At 66.7% G+C, this 24059-nt stretch overlaps 4 protein-coding genes across 9 annotated transcripts in view; 1 reads left to right on the forward strand and 3 right to left on the reverse strand.

The window, feature by feature from the left end:
* Positions 1 to 1474: 1474 nt before the first annotated feature.
* Positions 1475 to 8679, reverse strand: TFAP4 (transcription factor AP-4). The gene is made up of 7 exons (XM_071761422.1): positions 8429 to 8679; positions 4858 to 5023; positions 4263 to 4361; positions 3623 to 3793; positions 3250 to 3387; positions 1880 to 2038; positions 1475 to 1754 (listed from the first exon to the last, which is right to left on the reverse strand). The coding sequence occupies exons 1-7, from the start codon at positions 8515 to 8517 to the stop codon at positions 1560 to 1562; spliced, it is 1017 nt and encodes a 338-aa protein (XP_071617523.1). The 5' UTR covers positions 8518 to 8679; the 3' UTR covers positions 1475 to 1559.
* A 3034-nt stretch (positions 8680 to 11713) lies between these two features.
* On the forward strand, positions 11714 to 20262 carry GLIS2 (GLIS family zinc finger 2). The gene is made up of 6 exons (XM_071761421.1): positions 11714 to 11964; positions 16096 to 16459; positions 16935 to 17111; positions 17525 to 17658; positions 17910 to 18028; positions 18143 to 20262. Exons 2-6 carry the CDS (start codon positions 16112 to 16114, stop codon positions 18931 to 18933), a joined length of 1569 nt encoding a protein of 522 aa, XP_071617522.1. The 5' UTR covers positions 11714 to 11964; positions 16096 to 16111; the 3' UTR covers positions 18934 to 20262.
* Positions 20091 to 22629, reverse strand: PAM16 (presequence translocase associated motor 16). Of its 4 annotated transcripts, none has more exons than XM_071761426.1 (6): positions 22491 to 22629; positions 22026 to 22110; positions 21379 to 21518; positions 20992 to 21057; positions 20764 to 20889; positions 20091 to 20146 (listed from the first exon to the last, which is right to left on the reverse strand). In XM_071761426.1, exons 1-5 carry the CDS (start codon positions 22491 to 22493, stop codon positions 20803 to 20805), a joined length of 381 nt encoding a protein of 126 aa, XP_071617527.1. In that variant the 5' UTR covers positions 22494 to 22629; the 3' UTR covers positions 20091 to 20146; positions 20764 to 20802. The 4 variants fall into 4 exon arrangements, with proteins under 4 accessions (XP_071617527.1, XP_071617526.1, XP_071617525.1 ...); XM_071761425.1 differs by having other exon boundaries at positions 20091 to 20167; XM_071761424.1 differs by lacking the exon at positions 20091 to 20146 and adding an exon at positions 20212 to 20306.
* Positions 22630 to 22737: 108 nt separating this feature from the next.
* Positions 22738 to 24059, reverse strand: part of CORO7 (coronin 7) — a 34865-nt gene continuing 33543 nt past the window's right edge. For all 3 annotated transcript variants that reach the window (XM_071761419.1, XM_071761418.1, XM_071761420.1), the window contains 6 exons: positions 23939 to 24028; positions 23730 to 23846; positions 23505 to 23640; positions 23306 to 23397; positions 23145 to 23231; positions 22738 to 22977 (listed from right to left, as the gene is read on the reverse strand). In XM_071761419.1, coding sequence (XP_071617520.1) covers positions 22972 to 22977; positions 23145 to 23231; positions 23306 to 23397; positions 23505 to 23640; positions 23730 to 23846; positions 23939 to 24028 — 528 coding nt within the window. In that variant the 3' untranslated portion in view covers positions 22738 to 22971. The remainder of the gene's footprint in view (positions 22978 to 23144; positions 23232 to 23305; positions 23398 to 23504; positions 23641 to 23729; positions 23847 to 23938; positions 24029 to 24059) is intronic.

Raw genomic sequence — 24059 nt, forward strand, 5'->3', positions numbered from 1 at the left:
AGTCCTGTCACCCTCACCGTCCCCAAACCCGGCTGTGGAGATGCCACTTCTGGGGTGGGAGGAGCTGGGACTCAGCTTTTTCTTGGGGAAGGGACTGAGAGGAAAACAGGAGCCCAGACCCCTCTGTCATCTCCAGAGGGAGCTGAGCCCTGATGTACCTGTGGCACCTTCAGGCAGGGCCAAGACTTTAAAACAGCTGAGCCAGCATCTTCCTGCCTGTGATTCCCAGGGCCCTCCTGCCCTTCTCTTTGAGCCTCAGGTCCCCTGAGAATGATCAGAGTCCCACAGGGTCCTGATCCACCCCTGTCCCCCCAACAAACACTAACGCTGTGCCAGAGCTTCTAAAAAACCAAGTACAAACTTTATTTTGTTTCTTTACAAAGGCACGAGCCTCTTTTTTTTTTTCCACTTTCTTAACAAAATAGAATAGCTTCTCAATCAACACAAAGACCTGAAAATTGTAAAAAAAATACAAAAAAAACCAAAACCCAAAACAACAACAAAAAACCAAACCAAAACAAAACCAAAAAAAAAAAAAAAAAAAAAGGGAAAGGAATTGAGAAACAGCTGTGGCTGGGGGGGAAAACCTACAAAATACCACCGAGACTCTACACACCACTGGCCTAAAACCCTACAGCTGGGCAGGGGGTGGCAGGGTCGAGGGGGGGGACACGCACAGAATGGGGACACCCCCCCCACCCCAGCCCACCACAACAGACCCAAGCGACACAATCACGAAACAGAAAAGCTCTTCGGAGCTGACGGACCCCGTGAAACAGATTAAGTGCTTAAAGGAGGGATGGGAGTGGGATGGGGGGACAGGGACAGGGACACAGATGGGGGTGTAAAATCAGCCCCCAAACTGCCATCCCCATGCTGAGGAGGTGGGCATTGGAAACACCAGGCAGGGGGTGGCATGTGCCAGCCATCCTGCCTGTGCTTCGATGGCACAATCCCAGGAATTTTTTGCTCTCCAAAGGGGTTTTCCCTGCTCCATATGGGGTGCAAGAGCTGCAATGGGGCTGGCTGCATCCCAAAGTGGGGGGCGCCCGTCCCATGTTTTGCTGCCGTGTCACTTGGCATCTCCTCCCTGCTTAAAAACGAACATTTTAATTGAAAAAAAAAAATACACAAAAGAGAAGGAAAAAACAAATTAAGATCCCAACCGAAGGCGCGGTCCCAAGGGAATGCCATCAGCAACACCGGGGCTGCCGCTGGCTTGGCAGGATTCCCCATGGGTTGGCAAAGGGGGGGTTGATAAAACAGGGTGGGGGGCTACGAGCCCCCATCCCTAACACCCCCCCCCACCATCCCGCCGCACCCCCAGCCCCCCGCGTCCCGCTGTGGCCCCCCTCAAGCGCCCACCCCCCCCAAGCCGCCTCCCCCCCCCGGGAGCTGCAGGGTGACCTCTGCCTGCTTCTAACACTCTGCTTTACAGTATTGGAAAAAGGTCATAAAAGAGACCCAAATCGCGTTGTATTTTTTAAAAATTTCAGCATATTCTCTGACGTTTCCCCCTCCCGCCCTGGCTCCCCTCCCCGGCTGCCAGCCAGGGGGTGTCAGGGCAGCTCCCCGTCCCCCGAGGGCTCCTCTTTGCTCTGGTCCATGGAGTCACTGTCGTTGCCCTCGGTGTCGGAGGCGGTGTCGGAGGCGGAGGGCTCGGGGCAGGCGCGCGCCGGCGTGACGATGACCGCGCGTCTCTGCTCCTCTTCCTGCAGCTGCTTCTCCTGCGTCCCCTCGATGTGCTGGATCGCCTGCCGAGGGCAACCACCCACGGTCAGGGCACCCTGTGTGTGTGTGTGTGTGTCCCTTCTGACGCACCCAAGGGGGTTAGGGACCCCCTCAGAGCTCCCCGTGCCCCCCCCGTCTCCCTCCTTACCTGAACGATGGTGTCCAAGTTTTGCCGGGACGTGGAGACTGTGTTGATGACTGAGGAGGGGCCCATGGTGACCACGGTGACGTGATGGGAGGGAGGTGGTGCTGGAACAATCACAGTGGGGTGGTGGGTGGGCGCTGGGGGAGCATGTGATGGCAAAAGCTGGGAAGAGAAACAAAAAAAAACAAACCCACCCCAGGTCAGCAAGGACCTGGAAATGGCAGTGATGGGGAAAACATCATTGCTCAGTTCGTGGAGCCCAGGCTCCTGTAAGAGCTGAAGCAGCAGCTTAGCTGCTCCAGTTCACCCATCCAGGATGGATGTGAGAAGACACCAGCTAAAGCTGCCATCATCACCTTGGCTTTGGCAGAGCCAAATGTGAGGGATTCTCCACATCCCAAAGGGGGAAAGATTTGGGTTTTTTTAAGCCAGCAGAGGCAAATGCCAGCTCTGACATGACCCCAAGCTGGGGAGCTGGGAACCCACTGCCCCCCTCAGAGCCTCACATTACAACAGAGGATGGGAAGATCTGCACAAGCAGGAGGATGAGAGTTCACCTAAAAATAGGCTGAACTTCCCTGGGAGGGAGCTGGTGGGGATCCGGCAGAGACACAGCTCCATGCAGGGAGGAAGCTGTTTTCTCTCCTTCCCTTTGAGGCTCGTCAGGCCAGTGTCACCCCAGGGCTGAGCTCAAGGGTGGCAGAGAGCAAGAACTGTGTGACAGCACCACCCAGCCTGCCTCCTCACTGCACCAGCCTGGCCTAAGGCTCCCCCCACTGTTGGGAAATCCCACTGTGCCAGAAGAAAATGCTGGAGGCTCCCATCCAGGTGGTCCTGCCCTTTTGCAGCCTGGTGGGTGGCAGGGAGTGGTTTGGGGGGCCCTAAAACTCAGTGAGAATCACCCAAGGGGAAATGAACCCCCAGAGATGGGGTTGGTCTCCACGCTGCTGCAAAACACCCACTCCAGCATGGGGAGCACAACCCCCATCAACGTGATGGCATTGCTCAGAGAGGGGATGGACACAAGTTCATCACCTGAGGGTGAGGAAATGTGGCTGGTGGGAGCCATAGCAGCACCACAGCTCACCAGAGCAGGACCTGCTCTCCACCCATGCCCAGCCCAGGCCCTAATCCCTCCTGAAACATGAGGTGCCCACAAGTGCAGCCCCCAGGTGCTGGGGAGGCCACATGCCCAATTCCCCAAGTGCTTTGCTGGGACACCACTGCCCATTCCAGCCTGCCCCAAGGGACAGGAGGTGCCAAGCATGTTAATGAACCACCCCAACCCCCCGCTCAGGGTTCACAAGGCCACCAGGGTGTCCCCACGGCTGGGCTAGGGCCAGGGTGGGCTGTGCCAGCAGCCTCACACTCACCTGGGTTCGGATCTGCTGCTCACGCTCGAGCTTCTCCTGGTGCAGCAACCTCACCTGTTCCTGCTGCTGCTGGAGCTGCACTTGCTGAGCGATCACCTTCAGCTTCTCGGGGTACATGTGGGCCTCCAAGGAGCGAACCTGACAGCCAAGAGAGCCCCAGAATCAGCGGGGAGCCCCTCTCCTGATACGGCACCCCTGGCCCACCCCACAGGGTGGACACGGCAGAGCCAGGGCCCCCACGGCCAAGCGTGGAGTGGAGGTGGGCAGGGCCGAAGCCCCGTGGTGGCAGCGCCAGCGTCCCCAGGGGATGGCTGTGGCACAGCCCACTAGAGGGCGAGCCCCCCACGTGCTGCTCCAGCCCGCGGGGTCTCACCTGCTCCTCCAGCATCATCCGGACTGAGCGCTCCTTGTCCAGCTGCTGCCGGAGCTCGATCATCTCCCGCCGCAGATCCTCGGCTTTCTCGTCCTCCCAGATGTCCGGGGAGCCGATCCCCTCATCCTTGTCCTCCGCCCGTCGCCGCTTCGGGGAGGAACCGCTGAACTCCTGCCCCAGGGACGTGGTGTCAGGGGACAGGGGGACAGGGACCTGCCCTGATGCTCTCCCCCACCATCTGGACCACATTTGGGTGACGCCACCCCCTCAGCCACCTTCAGCACAGCTCCCTGCAGAGCAGGGGCTCCCCAGGGACACAGGAGCACACAGAGCTGACACCTGAACACAGATGGGCTCCAGACCCACTCTCCTGCTTCTCATACTGTGATACTGAGGGTGGTGCCACCAGGCCTTACCCTGACACCCCAAATGGAAAATGTGAGAAATGTCAGTCCAGCCCTTCTCCCCCTGCCAGCTCAGGGACACTGGGATGAACAGAGATCCCCAAGTGAATGCAAAACATCCTCATCCCCTGGCTTACTAGGGCAAAGGGTCTTGATCTGACCCCAAGGAACAGTGACAATGTCCTTTCCACAGCCAGCCAGGACTGTCCCATGCCCAGGGGGCAGGCAGGCACTACCTGGATGAACCGCTTGAGCTGGGTGTTCTGCTGCAGTAGCCGAGTCTTCTCCTGCTCCAGGGAGAAGATGTATTCAGCTGTCTGCTGGAGGATGGCTGCCTGTGGGAGAGCCAAGAGGGGCACGCTGAGCCAGGAGGGAACTCCAGGATGTCCCCGAGCCCCTCTCCTGATGAGCTTCCTCCCTGGCCAGGTGGTAGCAGCACCGCCCCTTGCCTGGCTCCCCCATCTCCCCTGGGATCTGCACCATGGGGAACCTCCAACTCACCCCTCTCAGGAACTGCCAAGCATCACCTCCTCACCCCACTGCTCTCCACAGCAGGGTCACCTCATCACCTGAGCACAGGCCACCCTGCTCCTGGGCCATCTGTGCTGTCACACACATCCAGCCTGCTCTGGACACCAGGTCTGCAATGCACACCCACTCCTACCAAGGAAACCTTCCCAGGAGAGGCCTCCACCACTGAGTTAACACATGCAAATACCCCCAATTATTCTTACAGCCCTGTCCTGCCCAACAAGCGACGCCGAAAACCTCCACGTGCAGGACCAGTGCCTGCATCCCACATTGCCATAGCCCTGGGGATGTCCCACTCACCTTGCTGAGCTTCTCCCCATCCGTGTGTGGGATGAGGGTTTTCAGAGACTGGAAGCCAGCATTGATGCTCTGCATCCGCCGCCGCTCGTTGCTGTTGGCGATTTCCCTGCGTATCCGCCGCTCCTGGTCCCGCTGGGTCTCTGGAGTCAGGGGGATGTTTGCCAAGCTGCAAGAGAGGCACCGGGTTAGGGAGGAGGGGGCTGCACCCCCGCCGAGTGCCCCCTCGCTTCGCAGTGATGATGCCAAAACACCAAGGGGATGGGGAACGAGGAAGAGGTAATGGCTGTGGTGCTGGTGAGGACAAAAGTGAGTGGATGGATTTCTCCAGCCCTGGGTCCAAAGTTCTGGAGGATCAACCAAACGTCAGGCCCCTGCAGCCCCCCAGCTCTGCCAAGCTCAGACACGGGCGTCTCAACACCAGCATGTGGGAGAGGGGGGAAGGCAGGGTACGGTGGGGACCCCCAGGAAGGCAGGGCACGGCGGGGACCCCGAGAGAGTGAGGGAGGCTGCGGGCCGGGCCACTGCGTCCCCTCAGGGCCAGCCGGCGTGTGTGGCCCCGGGAAGGCAGCTCCCTCCCTCCCTCCTTCCCTCCTGCCCTGCTGATGGCTTCCAGATGACAGCTCCCAGCAGAGAAGCCCCCGTCCCACCCCAAGCCGCAGCTCCTGCCTGCTTCCTGCCGCCGCCTCCTGGCCCCCCGCGCCCTTGCCTTGCAGATGGGCCGGGAAATGCCTCCCAGCGCCGGCACCGCTGCCGGCAGTGAGCAGGGATGGCTCTGGGAGGGCTGTGCCTGCCCAGGGACAACACTCGTGGTCCAGAGCACCCACCCAGCAAAGCCCATCCCTGTGGGTCCGGCTTCTTCACCTACACCCCATTTCCTACAGAGCAGGGTGACTGGATCCCAGACAGGGATCCAATGCCGAGCAGCGGCGGATTCCACCACCAAGCCAAGGTGACCATCAGCCCCCGCCATGCCGCCGGCCATGTCACCCTACTGACTCCCTGCAGGGTGCAGGAAAGCACCCAGCACCCACCCAGCCAGGCTGCCGGCGCTAGGGATGCTGTGAGGCACCGAAGACTAAACATGGGAGCCAGGCAGCCGGCACAAAGTGAGATAAGATGGGCTTCAGCCTCCTGCCTGGGAGCCCAGCGGCTCCAGGACTGGGAGACGGCACCAACCCACCCAGCACTGTGCCAACACCGGGCTGGCACCCTGCCCTCCCCTCCCTGCCCCCCTGCCTTCCCAGAGAGGCCACAGAGGAACTGTGGAGGTTTGGGAGCATGGAGGTGCAAGCTGCAAAGCCCGCAGGCTCCCAGTCCAACCATCACCTGCTGTGACCAGGGAACACACCACAACTCCTCCAAGGTACAACGGGACAGGGAAAGCTCCCAGCCCATCCGAGATATGGGGAAGGATCCCAGCTCAGCCCAAGGGGACAGAAAAGGATCACAGTTCATCCAAGGGGAGGGAAAAGAATCCCAGCTCAGCCCATGGGCTGGGAAGACACTCATCCCAGACACTGAGGCAGCGTACCAGTGCAGACTGACTCCAGGTGCTGAACTGGATCCCTCCTGTGCAGCTCCCAGTGGGTGTCAAGCTGGGAGGTGTCCCTGGGGTGGCTGCCCCACATGTGGGGAACGGCCATCTGCCACATGGACCAGGAGCTGCCCACAGCAGGGTGGTATCAGAGTTCCCATCCAGCAGTGGCTGCCATCTGCCCCCTGCTCCTGCCAAACACCAGCACCAAACTCATCCCCACACACACCAAGCCCCAACAGGTCTCGGGGTCAGTGTCCCTTTGTATGGACAGGGCCTATCCCCCTGCAGTGATGTCTGGTGGGGCTGGGCAGGTGGCTGGGACAACACTCTGGGATGTCAGACCACCAGCCACAGCCACGCAAGGGGTATGGGACGAAGAGGCCCAGGACCGGGCAGTGCGGAAGCGGTTTCTTAAATAGCAGGGAAGGAGGAAGAGTCTGCTTCCTCACCGGCAGACCTCCTGCAACCTGCCCCGGCTGCTCTTCCTGGGAAGAGACCTGAGAACTGACCATGAAATATGGAAAGGGGGAAAAAAACACAGATTCAGGAGCTGGCCTGGCACCCGACGCTGCCAGGGATGGGGCAGGACAGAAGCAGAGGGAGTGGATGGCACCCAGCAGTGCCTTGGCACAGGAAAGAAACTGTGGGTTGGGTGAGTAGAATGATGTCCATCCTGCATCCTGAATGATGTCCAGCCCCTGGCATCACACTCACCCAGACCACCAGGGAAACAAACCCACAGGGGTGTCAGAGCCCCTGCTGCTGCCTGCTCTGCCTGCTGCTGCCCAAACCAGAGCTGTGGTTTGTGCCAGCGGGCAGGGTGTCCCCAAGCTCCTTCAGGTCACCGGCAGTGTGTCCCTGAGCTCCAAAGCAGGATATTCCTGAGCTTGCAGGCAGGGCATCCCCAAGCTTGTATGAAGGGCATCCCCGAGCTCACTCAGCCTGCAGGCTGGGCATCCCCAGCTCCTGGAGCTCACAGGCAGGGTGTCCCAGACCTTGCGGTCGTTCGTGGAAAGGCAGCAAGGCTCCCCCAGAACTCTGCCCTACACCTGGGACAGCTGTGGGGCCCTGCAGACCCCCAACCCGGGGCAGGATGACTCTGTTTTCCTGGCCGCACCGGCTGCCGTCCCACCCCGGCCACGGGCCCGAGGTGACTAACGTGGGGGACGCTGGTGCAGGCGCCCCACAGCTCTGGGTCCCTGCACCCCAGCAGCCACCCCGAGCACCGCCAGCCACAGCCCCCCGCCCCAGGTGAGTCTATGGGGCAGGACCCAGGCCCGCGGTGGGGCAGGGCTGCCCCGGGGGGGGAGGAGGAAGGAGGGACGGCGTGCGGGTTGGAGCCGGGGCCGCCCCACACGTGGAGCGGGGCCTGGCTGCTGCGGGCTGCCCCACGGCGGCGCCGGGACAGCCCCACGGGCCTCCCCAGGCCAGGGCCTCCCCGGTCCCGGGTACCCCGAGCAGGAGGGTGCCCGGTGCCGCCCCCGGGCCCCGCAGCGCCGCGGGCCGCCCCGCATGGCCCCTGGAGCCCGCCCGCCGCCCCGCCAGGCCCCGCCGGCCGCTGGCTGCAGCCCCAGCCCCGTCCGTCCATGGGGCGTAAGGGGCTCCCTCGATCCCCTCACCCGCGTCTCTCCGGGCTTTGTGCCGCCGCCTCCCCGCACTACATGTCCCGGCAGCCCCGGCCGCGACCCGCCTCCTCCGGGAGGGCTGCAGAGTCACGGCCAGGCCCGGCAGTAAACACACACCCCCCCGCACACCCCGCCGACCCCCTCCCCCCCCACTTCAAACACCCTTCTCGGACCCCCCCCACCCCCGCGGGGAGGGGGCAGCGGGCTTCCCCCCCACCCCCGGCCCGGCCCCGCCGCCCGGCCCCATGTGCGCGGCCGGGACCACGTGCGGGCGGTGGGGCTGCGGCGGCCGCGCCGCGCTCCCCCCCCCGGCCATTCACCCCCGCGAAAAACACCTCAAAATACATTTCTGGGTGCTCTCACCCCCCCCTCCAGCCGGGTCCCCCCCGCGCCTGCCCCGCGCCCCCACCTGCAGAGCCCGCCGATGACCTCCTTCTCGGATTTCCTGAAGTGCTGCAGCGAGGGCACCTTCTGGGCCGGCACCATGAAGTACTCCATTCCGGGGGGGGGGGGCGGGGGGGGCGGCCGGGCCCCGCTCGGCTCCGGCTCCGGCTCCGGCGGCCTCTGCCCGCGGCTCAAGGCGGGAAACAGCTGGTGCGAGCGCGGCTCCCGCCCGCCGCTCCGCTCCCCCCGCCCGCCCCCGCCGGCGCCGCCTCCCTCCGCCAGCACCGGCCCGTGTAAACAAAGGAGGGCGCGGGGAGGGGGAGGGACCGGCAGGGACCCGCCAGGGACCCCGCACCACCCCGCGGGGCACGGGGGGCTCTGCTGACCCGGACCGGACCGGACCGGACCGGCTTCTCATGTCTCCAGCGGATCCAGTCCTGTCCCCATCCTACCTCACCCCATCCCGTTCTCTCCCAGCCCCATCCTATCCCATCCTGCCCTACCCTACCCCATCCTCACCTGTCCCTATCCCCTCCTATCCTGTCCCCATCCCATACTGTCCTGTCCCCATCCCATCCTGTCCTGTTCCCATGCCATCCTACCCTGCTCTATCCTATCCTGACCTGTCCCTATCCCATCTCGCCTCATCCTGTCCTATCCTATCCCATCCCCAACCCATCGTATCCCATCCTGTCCTGACCCCATTCCATTTGGCCCTGTCCCCTAACAGTCCTACTCTACCTTATCCCATCCTAACTTGTCCTGTTCCCATCACATCCTATCCCATCCTGCCCTGTCCCCGTCCTATTCCCATCCTGACCTTTCCCCATCCTATCACGTCCCCATGCCATCCTGTTCCATCCTGTCCAACCTCCTCTGATCCTGTTCCATCCCATCCTGTCCCCATCCAGCGGATGAGCAGCCTGGTTTTGTGGAGGTGTCCCTGCCCATGGCAGGAGGTTGGGAATTAGATGATCGTTAAGATCCCTTCCAACCCAACCCATTCCATAAGTGTCTGGTTCTGTGAGCCTGTCCTGCCCCATCCAATTCTGTTCTGCCCCCTCCTCATCCCATACTCTCTCATCCTGTTACATGCCCATCCTATACCCCGTCTCCCATCCTATCCTATCTTATGCTGTTCTGTCCCATGCTGTTGTAACCCAGCTGATCCCACCCCCAGCTGATCCCACCCCCTCTCACCCTTTGCCCGTCCCATCCCGGCTGCTGGGGGGCTCTGGGGGCTGCCAGAGGCTGGGGTTGGGGGCGTCACAAGAAGTTCTGGGGACTGGCAGGGACCGTGTGGGCTGGTTGGGAGTCTGGGGTCTGACAGGGGAGTTGTGGAGGAGGGGCTGGCAGGAGCTGTGGGGATCGGCAGGGGGGCACAGGACCGGCAGGGGCCGTGGGACACTGGCACAGGGGTCTGGGGGGTAATGAGGGACTTTGGGGGCTGGCAGGGGGGCACAGAGATGGCAGGGGCCATGGGGAGCTGGCAGGAGGTGTTGGGGGATGGCAGGAACCATGCAGGACCTCAAAGAACCCTCCAGGCCCTGTGGGGGTTGGACAATACCCCCCTGACCAAAGTCCACCCCCCCCCTGCATTGCCAGCATGGGGCCAGGGCTATTCAGGGCCACCGGAGTGGGGACATGTCGAGCCATCGAGGGCACGCAGGGCGGCCCCGAGGTGGTCCTGCACCTCGGACGGGCAAAGCAGGGGGAGCACATCTCCCCCAGCCCCCTCGGGGGCCAGCAGAACAGGTTCTGCTCGTACCCTGCCTGTCCCTGCCCCGGTGGGCCCCTGCCCATCCCTGCACAGGAACACTGCCCCCCGGCGTGGGGACCCCCCGTGTCGTCCCCCCGGGTTCGCCAGGGGTCTGGCTGCTCCACGGGCAGCCAGGATAAAGGGACCCCCAACCTCCGTCATGGCCCCTCCACCACCCCCCGTCACGCCCCACCGAGCAGACAGAGGAGTCCCAAAAACCATGCTGGTGGCTGTCCCTGCCTGCAGGGGACAGCGGTGCCCCCGGGGTGGGAAGCCCGTGCCCCCCACCTGGGAGGACTTAGGGGTGGGGGTAGTGGGGTAACTTTGGCACTCAGTGAAGGGCACAGGGACACCGAGCCACCCACTGAGGCCACCATCAGTCGGGGGGGGGGAGCATAGAAGCCCCCCATGCTCACACCTCCCCAAGACACGGTTCAGCCCTTTTCCATTTTTTCGGGAGAAAGGGGGACCAAGGTATTGGGGTTCACGGTTGGACATTTTGAGGGGAAAACCCTCAAAAAAGGGACCAAAGGCTGAAACCCTGGCGGCAGCTGCTCCGGAGCCGCCGGCCCAGGGAGGAGCAGGAGGTCACAGAGGGGGGAGACAGCAGCTCCCCCCACCAAAAAACCCAGCCCTGCGGGTGGGGTGTGATTGAAGCCACCCGCACAGGACAATGCTGCCTCCCGTATCCCTCCCTTTTCTGTCGGGGCTGTTGGCGACACCGCCGCTGCTTCCCCCCCAAAACAAAAATCCTCACGGGTGGGGTGTGCCCCCGGCCACCCGCGGGTGTGCCCCCTCCCCTCGACAAAACCCAAGGGGGTGGGGTGTGTTTTCAGCCATTCCCGTGTGCCAGTGTTCCCCCCGTTCCCCCCCCCCTTTTGTGGCGGGGCCACTGGGGACACCGCAGCTGCGCCTTCTCCTGACCCCCCCTTCCCGGGGCGTGCCCCCGGCCACCCGGGTGGGCCAGCTGTCCGTCCCCCCCCCCACCCCAGCGGGCCCCGGGGAGGGAGTTCCCCCCCCCCGCCCCCCCGGTGAGGGCTGCAGCATCCGGGCCGGCCCCGCCACATCCTGCCGCCGGAAGGAGCCGCGGCCCCGGCGCCCCGGGACAACCCCCCCGGGGGTGACGTCATGCGGAGGCCCCCGCCAGGCGTGACGCCAGCCGCTCTTGGTGATGTCACGCGGCGGGCGGGCGGTGCCGCTCCTACGGGGAGGGGGATCCCCCCCCCCCCCGGTCTGACACCCCTCTCGCCGTCCCCGGTGCGGGTTGGAGGGGGGAGCCTTTAGTGGGCGCCGCCCCTGCTTCCTGCGCCTCCGCCGGGGTCCCCCCCCCTCGCCCCGCCACGTCCCCGGGGGGGTCACGGACACACCCGGGGGGGGGTCAGCTCTGCCGCAGCGACGGGGTGACCTTGCGTGTGGGGGGGTGTCCCCGCGTGTCCCCCCAAGGGGCGGAGCTCCCTCTCCCCGGTGTCGTGTCCACCCCCCGACTCGTCCGCCGTGCCCCCCGGTGCCCCCCGCGGCGGGGAGGGGCCGGCCCCGGCCCCCGCCCAGCTCCCGCCCGCAGCCGGGGCCGGGCCGGTCTGTGCGGGGCGGCCATAAATCACGGCGGGCAGAGCCCCCGCCCCGCCGCCGCCCTCCGCCGCCGCCGCCCGGGGGACCGGGGAGGGGGGGGGCAGAGCCCCGCCGCCGCCCCCGCCCCCAGCCCCTGCAGATGTGGCGGAGCGGCCCGGCGGCCCGGCAGCGGGGGGGCCCGCTCCGCCAAGCCCCGCTCCCCGCCCGCAGCCGGCGCTGAGCCCCCGCCGCAGGTACGATCGCGCACCGGGGACCGGCGCTTTGTCGCGCTGCCACCACCGCGGGAATCGTGGGGAGGGGGGGGAGGGGGGGACTGGAGGAAGAGGATGCTGCCGCCGCCACCGGTGGGGGAAAACCCGGGAAGCCCCTTCCCAGCTCCGCAGGGAGCTCCGAGAGCCTGCTCCGGGGGCTGCGAGGGTATGGGGGGGTCCCTTGGCACCTGCACCACCACCACCACTACCCTCCCCCACCAGTGGGGAGCGGTTTGGGGGGGAGATCCGGGATGTGGCCCCGCTGCAGCCCCGGGCACGGGGATGGGGGCGAGGGGGGAGCGCGGGGCTCTCGGGGGGGAGGGAAGGGGGGGGCCGGTAGTGCAGATAGGGGATCCTCCCGCTGCGCAGTGGGTGCCGTGGGGGTGTCCGTCACCCGCTGCCCCCCCCCCTCCCCGGACCCGGGGCGAGTGTTCTGACCTTGGCAGCGGGGCGGGGGCTGCGGCGGGGACGTGCTCGGTGGCTGTCCCCAGATGCGGCCACCCTCGGGGACCCACCGATGTCCCCGCCGTGTGATGAGGGCAAAGGGGGGACTATGGCCGGGGGCCACCGCCCGTCACCCACCGTCACCCCCGGTCTGCATCACCGGGGTTTGCCAGCGGTGGGGTCGAGGCGTGAGGTAGCCAAGTCCTGGCTGCGTTAGCATGGGGGGGGACACGAGGACCCCGGCTGCAGTGACCCCCTCCCCGAGGGGCCAGCAGCGGGGGCCAAAAGCTGCCACCAGTTGTCCCCAGTGTCCCTGAGTACTGCTGCAGGGGCTCGTCCCCTGCTCTGCATGGAGAAGTGGCCACCTCCCCTTTGCTTTTGTGTCACCCTGCTGTGACCGTATCCCCCCAGCTCGGGCTCCCCGTGTTCCCCCGTGTCCCGGCCGCTGCCGAGGTCTTATCCGCTGTGTGACTGGGGACCAGCTCCGCTCCCGTCCCCGAGCGTGTCCCCCACGGCCACCACAAGCTCGGGAAGTGGGGATCATGGTACCGATCTCGGCTCGGGGACCAGGGGACAAAGCCGTGGCTGCTCCTGGGGACGCTTTTGGGGGCTGCCCGGGCAGCGTGGGGCGATAGGTGCTGGGGGGACAGGGCCAAGCTGGAGGCACCAGCAGGACGTGGCCCCCCAGCCCCGGTAGCCACCCCGATCTCCGGTGAGGAATGGCAGTGCCAGCGCTGTCAGCAGCGGGATAAGAAGGAGCGGTGGCTCCCGCGGTGGCCCGTGTCCTGCCAGCAGCCGTGGGGGCGGTGACCCGGACAGCGGTGGCAGTGCAGACCGGGGCAGCATGGCCGAATCCAGCAACACCCTCCCCCTGCCCCTCAGTCCCTCACGGGGGGCTCCCGGGCTCCCCGACCTTGGTGTCGGTGCCAGCCTGCCGCCACCAGCCCTGCCAACTGCCACCGGGGAGAGGGGGACGGAGCGGGGGGGACGGAGCGAGCCCTGCCCGCAGCGTTGGCACCGCTCCCGCCTCAACGAGTCCCGGGGTCACCGTCCCCTCTCGGGGCGTCGGGCCCGGCCTTGGCATCCCTCGAGCCCCCCCGCACCGCCGGGAAGTCTCTGCCCTGCGGCCCCCGCGCGCCCGCCCTATTCCTGGCGGGTTTTGTGCCGCAGCTGGGGCCGAGGAGGGGGGGGAACACCCCGGTCATGCCAGCAGCGGGGTGGCCTGGAGACCTGGCATCCCGCCGGCTGCACCGGGGTCACCCCGGGTCCCCCCGCCCTACTGGCCCATGGAGGGGGGGGGGGCATCATGGGGGGGCAGTGTCCCCGGGGAACCCCAGCCCGGCTGGCAGACCTGGGGGAGGGGGGGGCTCCCCCACGCCCGGGCTCCATCACAGCAGCCCCCGCCCGGACTGGGAAGCCCCTGGGCTTCGCGCCGCGCCGGACTGGTTTGAACTGGTGTGGCGGGGGTGGGGGGGGCTCGGCGGGCGGCCGGAGGGGAAGCTGGCAGCGCCTGGTGCGGGCAGGGAGGCCTTGGGGGGAGCAGGCAGGGGCCTCGCGCGGGGGCCGCAGGTGCTGGGGCGGCCGAGGCGTCCGGCCAAGCCACCGCGGGGATCGTCCCCGTCCCCGTCCCGTCGGCCTTCCCCCCCCCCCCCCTCCCCGGTTCCCCGGGGCGCCGGCGGCGAGGAGGCCTCGTGGTTTGGCAGCCGCCTGCCTGCTCGCCCGCGGCCGCGCTGCCAGCCCTGGCGTCAACCGACGGACGGAGGCCCCGCTCCCCCTGTCCCCCCGGCACCGCCCGACCAGGACCACCCCCCCGACTCCATCCCCTGGGGACGCGGGGACATGGCCACCACCGTGGGAGCAGCCCCGACGCCTCACCCGACCCCCCTGCGGGACCCCCGTCCCTGGGGAGTCTGGGGGACTGCTGGGGCCCCGGCTGGGGGTCCTGCTCAGAGATGTCAGCCGTGGGATCGTGCCCCCCATCAGTCCGTCTGTCTGTCCTTGAGCTGTGCCACCTGGCTGCGGGGCACATAATGGGGGGCTGGTTCCTGAGACCCGTGGGGAACGTGGTGCAGGGACCCCCTACAGGACAGGCAGTGCTGTGGGGCACAGGGTGAGGCCCCCTTGGAGGGCAGGGACCCTGCTATGGTGCACGCCCCATGGCCGTGTGTCACTGCCACGAGGAATAGGACCCTGCTATGGGACAGGCCCCAAAGCCATGTGGGGTGGGGATGGGGCAGGGACCCCTCCTTTGGGAAGTAGGGACCCTGCTCTGGGGCAGGCCCCATGGCGACGGGAGGGGCTGAGGGAAGTGTCCCCACCCATCAGGGCACGGCACCCCTGTACGGGGCAGCTCCTCCCACCATGGGCGCTTGGGCCACGGACCCCCCATGGAGCCCCACGGCCAGGCCGAGGGCAGCGCTGCCGGGGGGGGGGGGGGGCTGGGGGCGGGGGGCGCAGGCGGGGGGTTCCCCGCCCCCCGGCCGGGCCCCGCGCCCCCCGCGGCTCCTCCGCATTCCTCAGCGTCTGAGCCGGGCTGGACCCCCGCCAGCGCAGGGGGGCCCCGCCGGCGGGGCAGGGCGGGGGCCGGGCCCCCCGGGGAGGGGTGGGGTGGCGATTGGGGGGGCCCGCTGCCACGTGTGCTGGGTGCGCCGGGCCCCCCGACACGGCCCCCGGACGATGCGGGGGGCCAAGGGGGGGCACAGCCGGAGACTGGACCCGGGCGGGCTCAGGCGCTCACTCCTGTGCTGAGCTGCCCGTTCTCAGCCGTTGTCAGGATGTGCTGGCAGATGAGGTGTGGGGGTGCCAGGTTTTTGGGGGGGGTCAGAGAGGTAGCAGTGCGGGTGACCTGGCACTGTGGAGGTGTTGCCCTGAGGAGAATGTGTGTGGGGGAGGACAATGTCCCCTACCTGATGCCGGGAAGGGAGTGGGGGTGATTGTGGGCAGAAGCTATGACATGCCATGCTGTGCCATCGTGCCAAGCTGTGCCATCGTGCCAAGCTGTGCCATAGTGCCATGCTGTGCCATAGTGCCATGCTGTGCCACCGTGCCATGCTGCTCCACACCACGCTGTGCCATGTTGTGCCACCGTGCCCAGCTGTGCCACAGCACTCCGTGCCACGCAGTGTGTCCCCGCAGGCCTTGCCCGGCCCCGTTGGCCGGCAGGGAAGGGGCCCTGGTTGGGGAGGAAGCTCGGCTGCCTCCAGCGGGCTCAGCCGCCGGGTCACCGCCCTCCTCTGCCGCTGGGAAAGGCCTGGCCAGGGCAGGCCCGTGGGGACAGACGGAGGGACGGATGGAGGGACAGGGGGGGCAGAATGGGAACACCACAGCTTCAGGCTTGTGAATGCCCAGGGAATTTGGCAATCCCGGCAGGGTTTGGTCATCGGCCAAGGGGCTGTGCTGGTTCCAGGGGTTGGCGACATGGAGAGGACACGCTGGGGACACTGAGGGGCCACGGGGAGGGGGGCCCCGGTGCCATGCCCTGCCCTTTGCCCGCTGCCGGAGGGGCCGCAGCAGGGCAGCCCGAAGGGACGGCGCAGTCCCCGTGCCAACCCCATGGCCACCAGCAGCCAGAGCAGAGCTGGGCATCGCCGCTCTGCCGGGCCGAGGTGATGCTTTGGGTGACTCCCAGTCGTCCCCCATTCCCATGGTGACCCTGGTTGTCCCCCACAGCTCCTGCCCTGTCACCATGCACTCTCTGGAGGAGCCCCTGGACCTCAAGCTGAGCATCTCGAAGCTGCGAGCCGCCCGGGAGAAACGGGGGGCTCCCGGCCCCCGGCCCCGCGCTCCCCAGCGCCCAGACACCCTGCTGACCGGGGATGGCCGAGGGGGTCGCCGGACCGTGCCAGCCTCGCTGTCCCCAGGCCTGCTGTCCCGCTCCAGGCTGGTGGAGCCACGGGATGGACGGTTCCCAGCCGTGCCGGTGGTGGATCTCAGCCTCTCGCCCCGCTCTGGTGAGGACTCTCCGGCTGGCAGCACCTCACTATCCCCTGAGCGCCAGGGCAGCGGGGACCTGCCCGGACCCCTCACCCCCCACGTAAGTACAGCCAGATCCCACCCCCCGCTCTGCCCCAGGGTGTCCCCAGCAGTGGGGACCGTGCCCGAGATGGGTGCTCCAGACCTCGGCAGCGTGCCCAGCGCTGCTGGAGTCGGTGACGCAGCCCCCCCACAGCGTGTACACACACCCTGGGGTCACTGCCCCCCCGGCTGCCCGGCCCCTCCATGCCCCTGGCCCTGGAGGGGGCTGCGGGTGGCCCTGAATGGGCTCTTGTGGGGGGGTGTCTGGGTCAGCTATGGAGGGGGGCTCTAGCATCTTAGGGGGTGTGTGGGGTCTCAGGGGGTCTCTGAGGGAGCTGTGGAGGGTTCTGAGTGGCTATAGGGAGGGTTTCTAGGGGGTTCTGGGGTCTATGGGGTGGCTCTGGGGAGCCCTGATGGGTGTCTGGGGGTTTCTCGGAGGCTCCATCCAACTTGGCTTCTCCCTCTCTCACCACTCCCCTTGGGATCTACTCCAGGATTTCCAGTCCCTGCGCTACATTGATGGCCTTCCCAGCTCCTTCCAGTTCTTCTTGCCACTGGGCGCAGGGGGGGCCCTGCACCTGCCCCCAGCTGCCTTCCTGCCCCCCAGCAAGGAGAAGCGTCTCCCCCCTGAACTGCCCCTGCCCAAGCAGCTCGTCTGCCGCTGGTCCAAGGTCAGTGGCAAGGGATGGGGGGGTGTTTAGGGGGGGTTATGGGGCTGGGATCAGAATGCAGGATCTTAATGGGGCTGGGGGTGGGGATATAGTGCTGGCAGACCATTGCAGGGAGGGGAGGAATTGGGGGTGGTGGTCATGCAGTGGTGTTTTGGGGCTGGAGAGGGGATGTGGGGCTGGAAGGCGGTTGATGGGGAGATGCAGAGATTCTGGGTGGGGGGTGGTTATGAGATTTGGGGGGGTTGAGCAAAGGGCTGTTTCCATCTCCCCAGATGCTGGTGCTGCTGCACATGGGGTACAGGGGGGAGCTGGGGGTGGTTTGAGAGGCAGGGGCAAGCCTGGGTCGGGGTCCTGGATCTTTCTCCGGTGCTCCCTCACACTGGGCCCCCTCACCCTCTGCTTCCTGCCCACAGTGCAACCAGTTCTTTGACCTCCTGCAAGACCTGGTGGACCATGTTAACGACTTCCATGTCAAACCTGAGAAGGACGCGGGGTACTGCTGCCACTGGGAGGGCTGTGCCCGCCATGGCAGAGGCTTCAATGCCAGGTGAAGGCACTGGGGGGGCTCTGGAGTCCCTGGGAGGGGCTGCTTTGTATCACTGCTCTCCTTGGGAGAGATGTCCCTCCCTCCTTCCCTCCCTCCTTCCCTTTGCTGCAAAGTCCTGGGATGCTGGATGATGGCACTGTCCTGGATGTCCCTGTCCCCCCCACCAACAGCCAGGGCATGAGGGCACAGATGCCCTCGGGGCGGGGGCTGGCTCCCCCACCCTTGACATATTCTCCCTCTCCCCTTGGTAGGTACAAGATGCTGATCCACATCCGGACGCACACCAATGAGAAGCCGCATCGCTGCCCCACCTGCAACAAGAGCTTCTCCCGCCTGGAAAACCTGAAAATCCACAACCGCTCACACACAGGTCAGCAGCAGCCTCCGTGCAGCTCCCCGGGGAGTTTGGAGCCCTGGGGAGGGGGGACAGCTGAGGGGGGGGTGGCTGCGCTCCCCGCAGACCCAGGGCTTTGCTGTCCCACAGGTGAGAAGCCCTACATCTGCCCCTACGAAGGCTGCAACAAGCGTTACTCCAACTCCAGCGACCGCTTCAAGCACACCCGCACGCACTACGTGGAGAAGCCCTACTCCTGCAAGATGCCGGGCTGCCACAAGCGCTACACCGACCCCAGCTCCCTCCGCAAGCACATCAAGGCCCACGGCCATTTCGTCTCCCCCGAGCACTCGGAGATGCTCAAGGTCCACCCGCCTCCCAAAACACCCCTGGGGCCGGCAGAAGTGCCCTACATGAACGGGGGGGCACAGCTCGTCATCCCAAACCCCGCCGCCCTCTTTGCCCCCCCGGGGTTGCCGGCCTTGCCCATCCCTTTAGCCCCGGCACCGCTCGACCTCAGCGCCTTGGGCTGCGGGGCCGCGGGCGCCCTGCCCGCCCTGCCCGGCCCCGTCCTGCCCCTCAACGGTGGCCCTTTGAACTTGACCAAGAGCCCGCTGCTGCCCTCGCCCTTCGCGGCGGGGCTGGGGCTGCCCGTCATGTCGCTGCTGGCCGGCGGGGCCAAGGCCGAGGGGGAGAAGGGCAGCGGGGCCGAGGGGCGGCTGCCCAAGGCAGGCAAGGGGCCGGAGTGCCGGAAGGAGAGGGGCGAACGGACGGAGCCGGGGCGGCCGCGGGGTCCCCCCGAGAGCCTGGCGCTGCTGCCCGGGGCCGTGCTTGACCTCTCGGCCGGCGTGGGCTCGGGGGGCAGCCCTGAGGCGCTGCCGCCGGGCTGGGTCCTCATCCCCCCCGGCTCCCTGCTGCTCAAACCCGCTGCCGTCAACTGAGGGCCACGACGACGCCCGGGGCCGGGTGCCGGCCCGGCGGGCAGATCCCGCTCCCCAGGGGCTGGGAGGGGGGGATGACCCCCTCGCCCCAAGCCCCGCAGCTCCCCCCAGCCCCGGCGGGGCCTCGCTCGCGCTTTTAACCCTCACGAAAGAAGAACGGACTCTTCTGAGAAAAGCAATAATCCCTCAGCGGGGTGGGGGGGGGGCAGCCCTGGGGGCACGGAGGGGGGGGTTCCCCCCTGCCCCGGGCAGATGGAGACACCGCTATTTATTTCTCGACCATCCGCCTGCTCTGACGGGGCCCCACTTGGGCTCATCCGCCGCCACCGACTCGGCGTCTCCCTGCCCGGGGTCTCGGTGCTGCCGTGGGGAGGCCGCAGCCCCCCGCCGCGGGGACAGCGGAGGGACAGCTCGGGGACCCTGGCTGGCACGGCTGCGGGCAGCGCTGCGGTCCCTGCCGTGCCAGGCCCAGCTGGCTGGGCACACGCTGGCCCGGTGCTCGCCCGCGTCCCTCCCGCTCCGTGTCCGCCCTCGTCCCCTGCCGCCTCCCCGGCCCCCCTCGTGACAAGGCACACGGCCCCGTGTGCCGCTCGCCGCGCTGCTCCGCGCCGGGGCAGAGCCACCCTCCTTAGCTACGTTCATACCCAACCGTGTGCCGCCAGCACACGCGGGCAGCGCCGGCAGGACCGCGGGCACCGGCACGGCTGCTGCCAGCGCTGGGCTGGGGACACCCATGCCTGGGGACACCCCCTCCAGGGTACACCCACGCCTGGGGGGCACCCACGCCTGGAGACACCCCAGCTCTCCCAGCAAGGGTCTCCAGTGAGCCCCCTGGGGCACGGGGCAGTGTGCCCAGCAGAGCCTGGAGCCTACACCAGGGGTCTCACAGACCTCCTGCTGCCAGGCAGGACCCCCGCCCATGGCTTTCTCCAAAACAGGGGGGGTCTCCCCGACCCTGCCCTGCAGGGAGCCGGTCTCCCTGCCCTCACCTTCGGGGGGTGTGGGTCGGGGTACGGTGGCACTGCCACATCCCCAGTGTGGCCATGGGACATGGACCAGGCCCCCCCGGCCGGTGCACGCTGTCTGTCCCCTCGCTCCTCTGTCAGTTTGTTGTTGCACATTCCAGGACATCAGTATTTTAACGGTCTCCAAGTGCCTTTTCTATCGTAGTTTCTGGGTTGTTTTTTTATTTTCCTCCTGTTGGGCTCCATCGCTGTTAGCGTAGCATTAAGGACTGCAGAAGTAAGAGATAAGCTAACGACTATAACACTACATTCCTCCAGGGGAGAGGAAGTTTATTAAGAAAACAATAAAGTGAAGTTGAAGTAAGTTCCTGTTTCAGTCCACACTGGTGGCCCAAAGCAGGGACAAAGCTGGGGGGACAGAAGGACACGATGTTCAGGGCACTGCTGGCTCCCCACACACCCGGGTGGTGAAGCTACAGCAGGGGGACAACTCAGTGTGTGTCCCCGTGCCCCCCCAACCTGGCCCAAAAGCTGTCCCTGCAGTAACAGTGCAGAGCTCTGGGTGCTTCCCGTGGGACAGAGCCAGAGGTATCCATGTGCTCAGGCCAAGAGCATCCCAACCCACCACAAAAATAGCTCCCAGGTGGCATTTGAGCCCAGACTGCCCTGGGGACACCCCTTCTTCTCCAGTCACCTCCCTCCTCCTCCTCCTCCTCCCCAGGGTATATCCCAGCTCCGCCAGCCCCTCCATGGGGCTGGAATCCCCCTGAGGCTGTGGGCAGAGGCAGGCAGGTCCCTGATCCCCCCCCGGGGTGTGGAGCAGGCAGGCCAGGTGCTGGGGGAGGACACAGCATTTATTGGCTACCTATAAGTTAAGGGTGAGGGGGCACGGGGGCAGCAGGAGTCACGTCTCAGCTTTCCTGCCCTTCTCCTTCTCATCCTTGGCCTGGATGCGGAGCTCCTCGTCCAGCCGCTCCTTGGCTCTCACCACCTGTGGGACACGGGGAGGGGGTGGCAGGGGGGGACACTGCCACCTCCGTGGTGGTGCTCAGGAGGTGCAGGGGAATATGCAGAGGGCAGGCCCTTGGCTCACCTTGGACTGCAGGTAGAAGGAGCCCCCCACTGACTTGTCATTCACCTTGAACAAGTGGTCGTAGTTCTGCCCGAGAGAAATTCCCCCTCAGATTCTCCTCCTCTTCCACCCTCCCCAGCCCAGAGCACCCAGCTCTCAGCCATGCTGCCCCCAAGTGCCATCTCGGGGATGTGGCTGTCCCTGCCTGACCCCCAGCAGGGTCCCCGTGCCCCCAGATGGGCTCCATCCCCTTCCCAAGCAGCAAAGGCAGGGCTGAGCCCAGCAAGCTGCTGGCAAACCTCCAACTGGGACTAAATGTGCCCAGGGCTGTGCCTGTGCTCCTGGGAACCACCCCCACACCCCTGTCACCCCACACGGGGCTCTCCTTGTCCCCGAGGGAGCCTCTACCTTCTGGATCTCCTCCCGGTTGAGGTTTGAGACGTTGAGGATCTGCTGAGCTTCCTGGAGGCTGATCCCGATGATCCTGGAGGCAGCAGCAGACTGGGGCCTCTCCGAGCGCCCTCGTGCATCTGCTGCAGCTTTGCTTGCTGCCCAGAGACACCCAGCCTGTCAGACCCCACCCAGGGACACCCAGAGCTCGGGCAGGGGCTGGGCAGCAAAACCCACGGCCTGGAGGTGCTCACATCCCAGTCCCACCCCTCCTCCATCCCATGGGGGTCACTTGGACAAGGTCCCCAGCTCCAGGGAGGAGGCAGGAACTGGGTGGGGGCTCCTGTTTGCTGGTAGGACAGGGGCTGATGTGTCCCAGGGGACAACCTTGCTCAGCCCTTGGGTGCTGCTGGAGTATCTCAGAGCCTAGCAGCAGTGCTGGGCTGCTGGTGAAACAGAGAAAGCTTTTTGGGCTTCACTGGGAGCCTGGCCCGAGCTGAAATACCATCAGGTTGGTGCCAGGGCTGACACTGACTGTCACCCTGTGCCAGGCCTGGCAAGTGTCCCCCTGGGCACAGCGCCGGGGGATGGTGAGCAGCGGGGACCCTGGGGAAGGGGATGAAGTGGGGTGCCCGGTGCTGGAGGGGGTGCAGCTCGGCTCCTACCTGCAAACTCTTGGCGCAGCGCCCGCATGAAGGCCCGTCCGACCACCTGGGCCCCCACCAGGATGATCTGCGCCAGGTACTTGGCCTGCGGGGACACTGCTGTCACCGCTCTTCCCAAGCCCTGTCCCCAGCCCTGCTTCCCCCTCTCCCGTCTCCCACAGCCCCTTCTCCCTCGGGGTCCCGCCCTCCCCTCACTGGCTCCTGCCACCCCATGGCCCAGATCCCTCTCCCCAGAACCAGCTTTCTCGCCGCTGCCCGGGCCCCGTCCGCCTCCCCGGGCCCTGCCCGGCATCACCCTCCGCCTCCCCGGGTTCTGTCACCTTCCCCGAGCCCTTTTCCCCCCCGCCGGGACCCGCCCACCCTCAACCCCCCCGCCTGCCCGGGCCCTGTCCTTGCTCCTCCGGGTTCTGCCCGGCCCGGCTCGGCCCGGTGCCGGTGCCGGTGCCCGTTCCCTGCCCCTCTCACCATGTCCCCGCCGCCGCTTCCGCTCCGCCGGTCACGGGGTCAAGGAGCGAAGGGCGGACCGGACACTGACGCCGCAGCAGCTGAGGGCAGAGCGTCCCCGCTACCCCGCCGCAGCGCCCCCTTGCGACGCGGAGGTCCGTCCTGTACCCCCGGTCCCGCTCTGCCGGTGCCCGCCGCGCTCCGGTGCCGGTTCCGTGCCGCTCACCCCCACCCCTCTCCCCGGCCCAAAATCACGGCAGGAGGCGGGTGCTGGTGCAGCGGTTTTAATAGCGGGGCCTGCCCGCGGCGGGCGCGGGGCCCAACGGTGCTGCCGGGCCCGGGGTGGGGCGCGGCCCTCAGTCCCGCCGCGCCTCCCCTCCGCCCCGGGCCCGCCGCCACCTCAGCCTCCCCCGCATCCTCCCCCGCATCCTCCGCCTGCTCCTCCTTCCTGCCGGGCCTGAAGGTCCCCGGCCTGGTCCTCGCTGAGGTGCCGGAGTCCGGCCTAGTCCTGCGAGAGGCGGTGTGTGTGTGAGGGATGGCGGGGCGGGCCCAGCCCCGGGGAGACGGGGTTGGGGGATCGTGGTTTGTCCCAGCTCATACCCACTCATCCCAGCCCTTACCTACTCATCTCGGCACATACCCACTCAGCCCATACCCACTCATTCCAGCCCTTACCCACTCATCCTCGTCCACCCCCTCGAAGGAGTCCTGGGGCAGAGGATCGTCCCGGTTGCCCAGCCGGGCCACCATGGCGCTGAGGAGCTGCAGGGAGGCAGAGCAGGGCCGTGAGGCCCAGGGCACAGCCCCCGGCCCAGGGTGGTCCCCCCGACACCCACCTCCTCCTTCTTCTGCTCGTCAGACTTCTCCTCCAGGTACACGGACGCGGGGACAAACTTACGCGCCGGAGCCTCTTTCGGGGCCTCGCTCACTGGGAGAGCAGCATCGCCGTGGGGCAGGAGGGCTTCACCCCACACACACACCCCTACGCCCGTCCCCGTGGGGCCCGGGGCCCTCCCCCTGCCCCTCTGCACCCACCTGGTGTCATGTCACCCGGCTGCAGGCTGGCACGGCGCTGCTGCCCGTCCTGCCCTGCCAGCCACGCACTGCCGCGCAGCGCCGGCTCCCACCAAACGCGGGTCGGAGGGAAGATATCGTCCTGGAAATACTCCTTCTGCGGGGGCAAGGGGTGTTCAGGGGTGTCCCCTGCCTCCTGCACACCCACCCCACCCCCCGAGACGCAGCCGTCCCCCCACTGCTGACCTTGACGCGTGGCACGCTGAAAGCCACCGGCTCCAGGGTGCTCTGCCCGAGGCGCAGCGCCCGGGCAAACTCCACCTCCCGCACCTCACACAGCGTTTTGGGCAGGAAGATGAAGCCCTGATGAGGAGGGGAAGGCGTGAGCAGGGTCTGGCAGCGCAGGCAGAGGAGTTGGGGATGGGCAGTGCAGCCCTGGCAGGCCTGGCCTTTACCTTGTGGGGTTCATTGGAGGTGAAGCTGTTGCACTCGAGGAAATAGGGGGGCTCGGGTGTCACCTCGTAGAGGAAGACTCTGGTGTCACCCTAGGGATGCAGAGAGATGGAACCTGGCAGG

This window comes from Heliangelus exortis, chromosome 17 (assembly GCF_036169615.1).
Source record: "Heliangelus exortis chromosome 17, bHelExo1.hap1, whole genome shotgun sequence".
NCBI lineage: Eukaryota > Metazoa > Chordata > Aves > Apodiformes > Trochilidae > Heliangelus > Heliangelus exortis.

Excerpts from the sequence above, each read along its gene's own strand:
- TFAP4 (XM_071761422.1), bottom strand. The coding sequence starts at position 8,517 with ATGGAGTACTTCATGGTGCCGGCCCAGAAGGTGCCCTCGCTGCAGCAC. Across the intron at positions 5,024-8,428 it reads GTCATCGGCGGGCTCTGCAG|CTTGGCAAACATCCCCCTGA; the intron begins GTGGGGGCGCGG and ends CCTCTCTTGCAG. Across the intron at positions 2,039-3,249 it reads AGCAGCAGATCCGAACCCAG|CTTTTGCCATCACATGCTCC; the intron begins GTGAGTGTGAGG and ends TTCTCTTCCCAG.
- GLIS2 (XM_071761421.1), top strand. The coding sequence starts at position 16,112 with ATGCACTCTCTGGAGGAGCCCCTGGACCTCAAGCTGAGCATCTCGAAG. Across the intron at positions 16,460-16,934 it reads CCGGACCCCTCACCCCCCAC|GATTTCCAGTCCCTGCGCTA; the intron begins GTAAGTACAGCC and ends GATCTACTCCAG. Across the intron at positions 18,029-18,142 it reads CCACAACCGCTCACACACAG|GTGAGAAGCCCTACATCTGC; the intron begins GTCAGCAGCAGC and ends GCTGTCCCACAG.
- PAM16 (XM_071761426.1), bottom strand. Across the intron at positions 21,519-22,025 it reads GCTGCGCCAAGAGTTTGCAG|CAAGCAAAGCTGCAGCAGAT; the intron begins GTAGGAGCCGAG and ends GTCTCTGGGCAG. Across the intron at positions 20,890-20,991 it reads CCTTCTACCTGCAGTCCAAG|GTGGTGAGAGCCAAGGAGCG; the intron begins GTGAGCCAAGGG and ends CGTGTCCCACAG.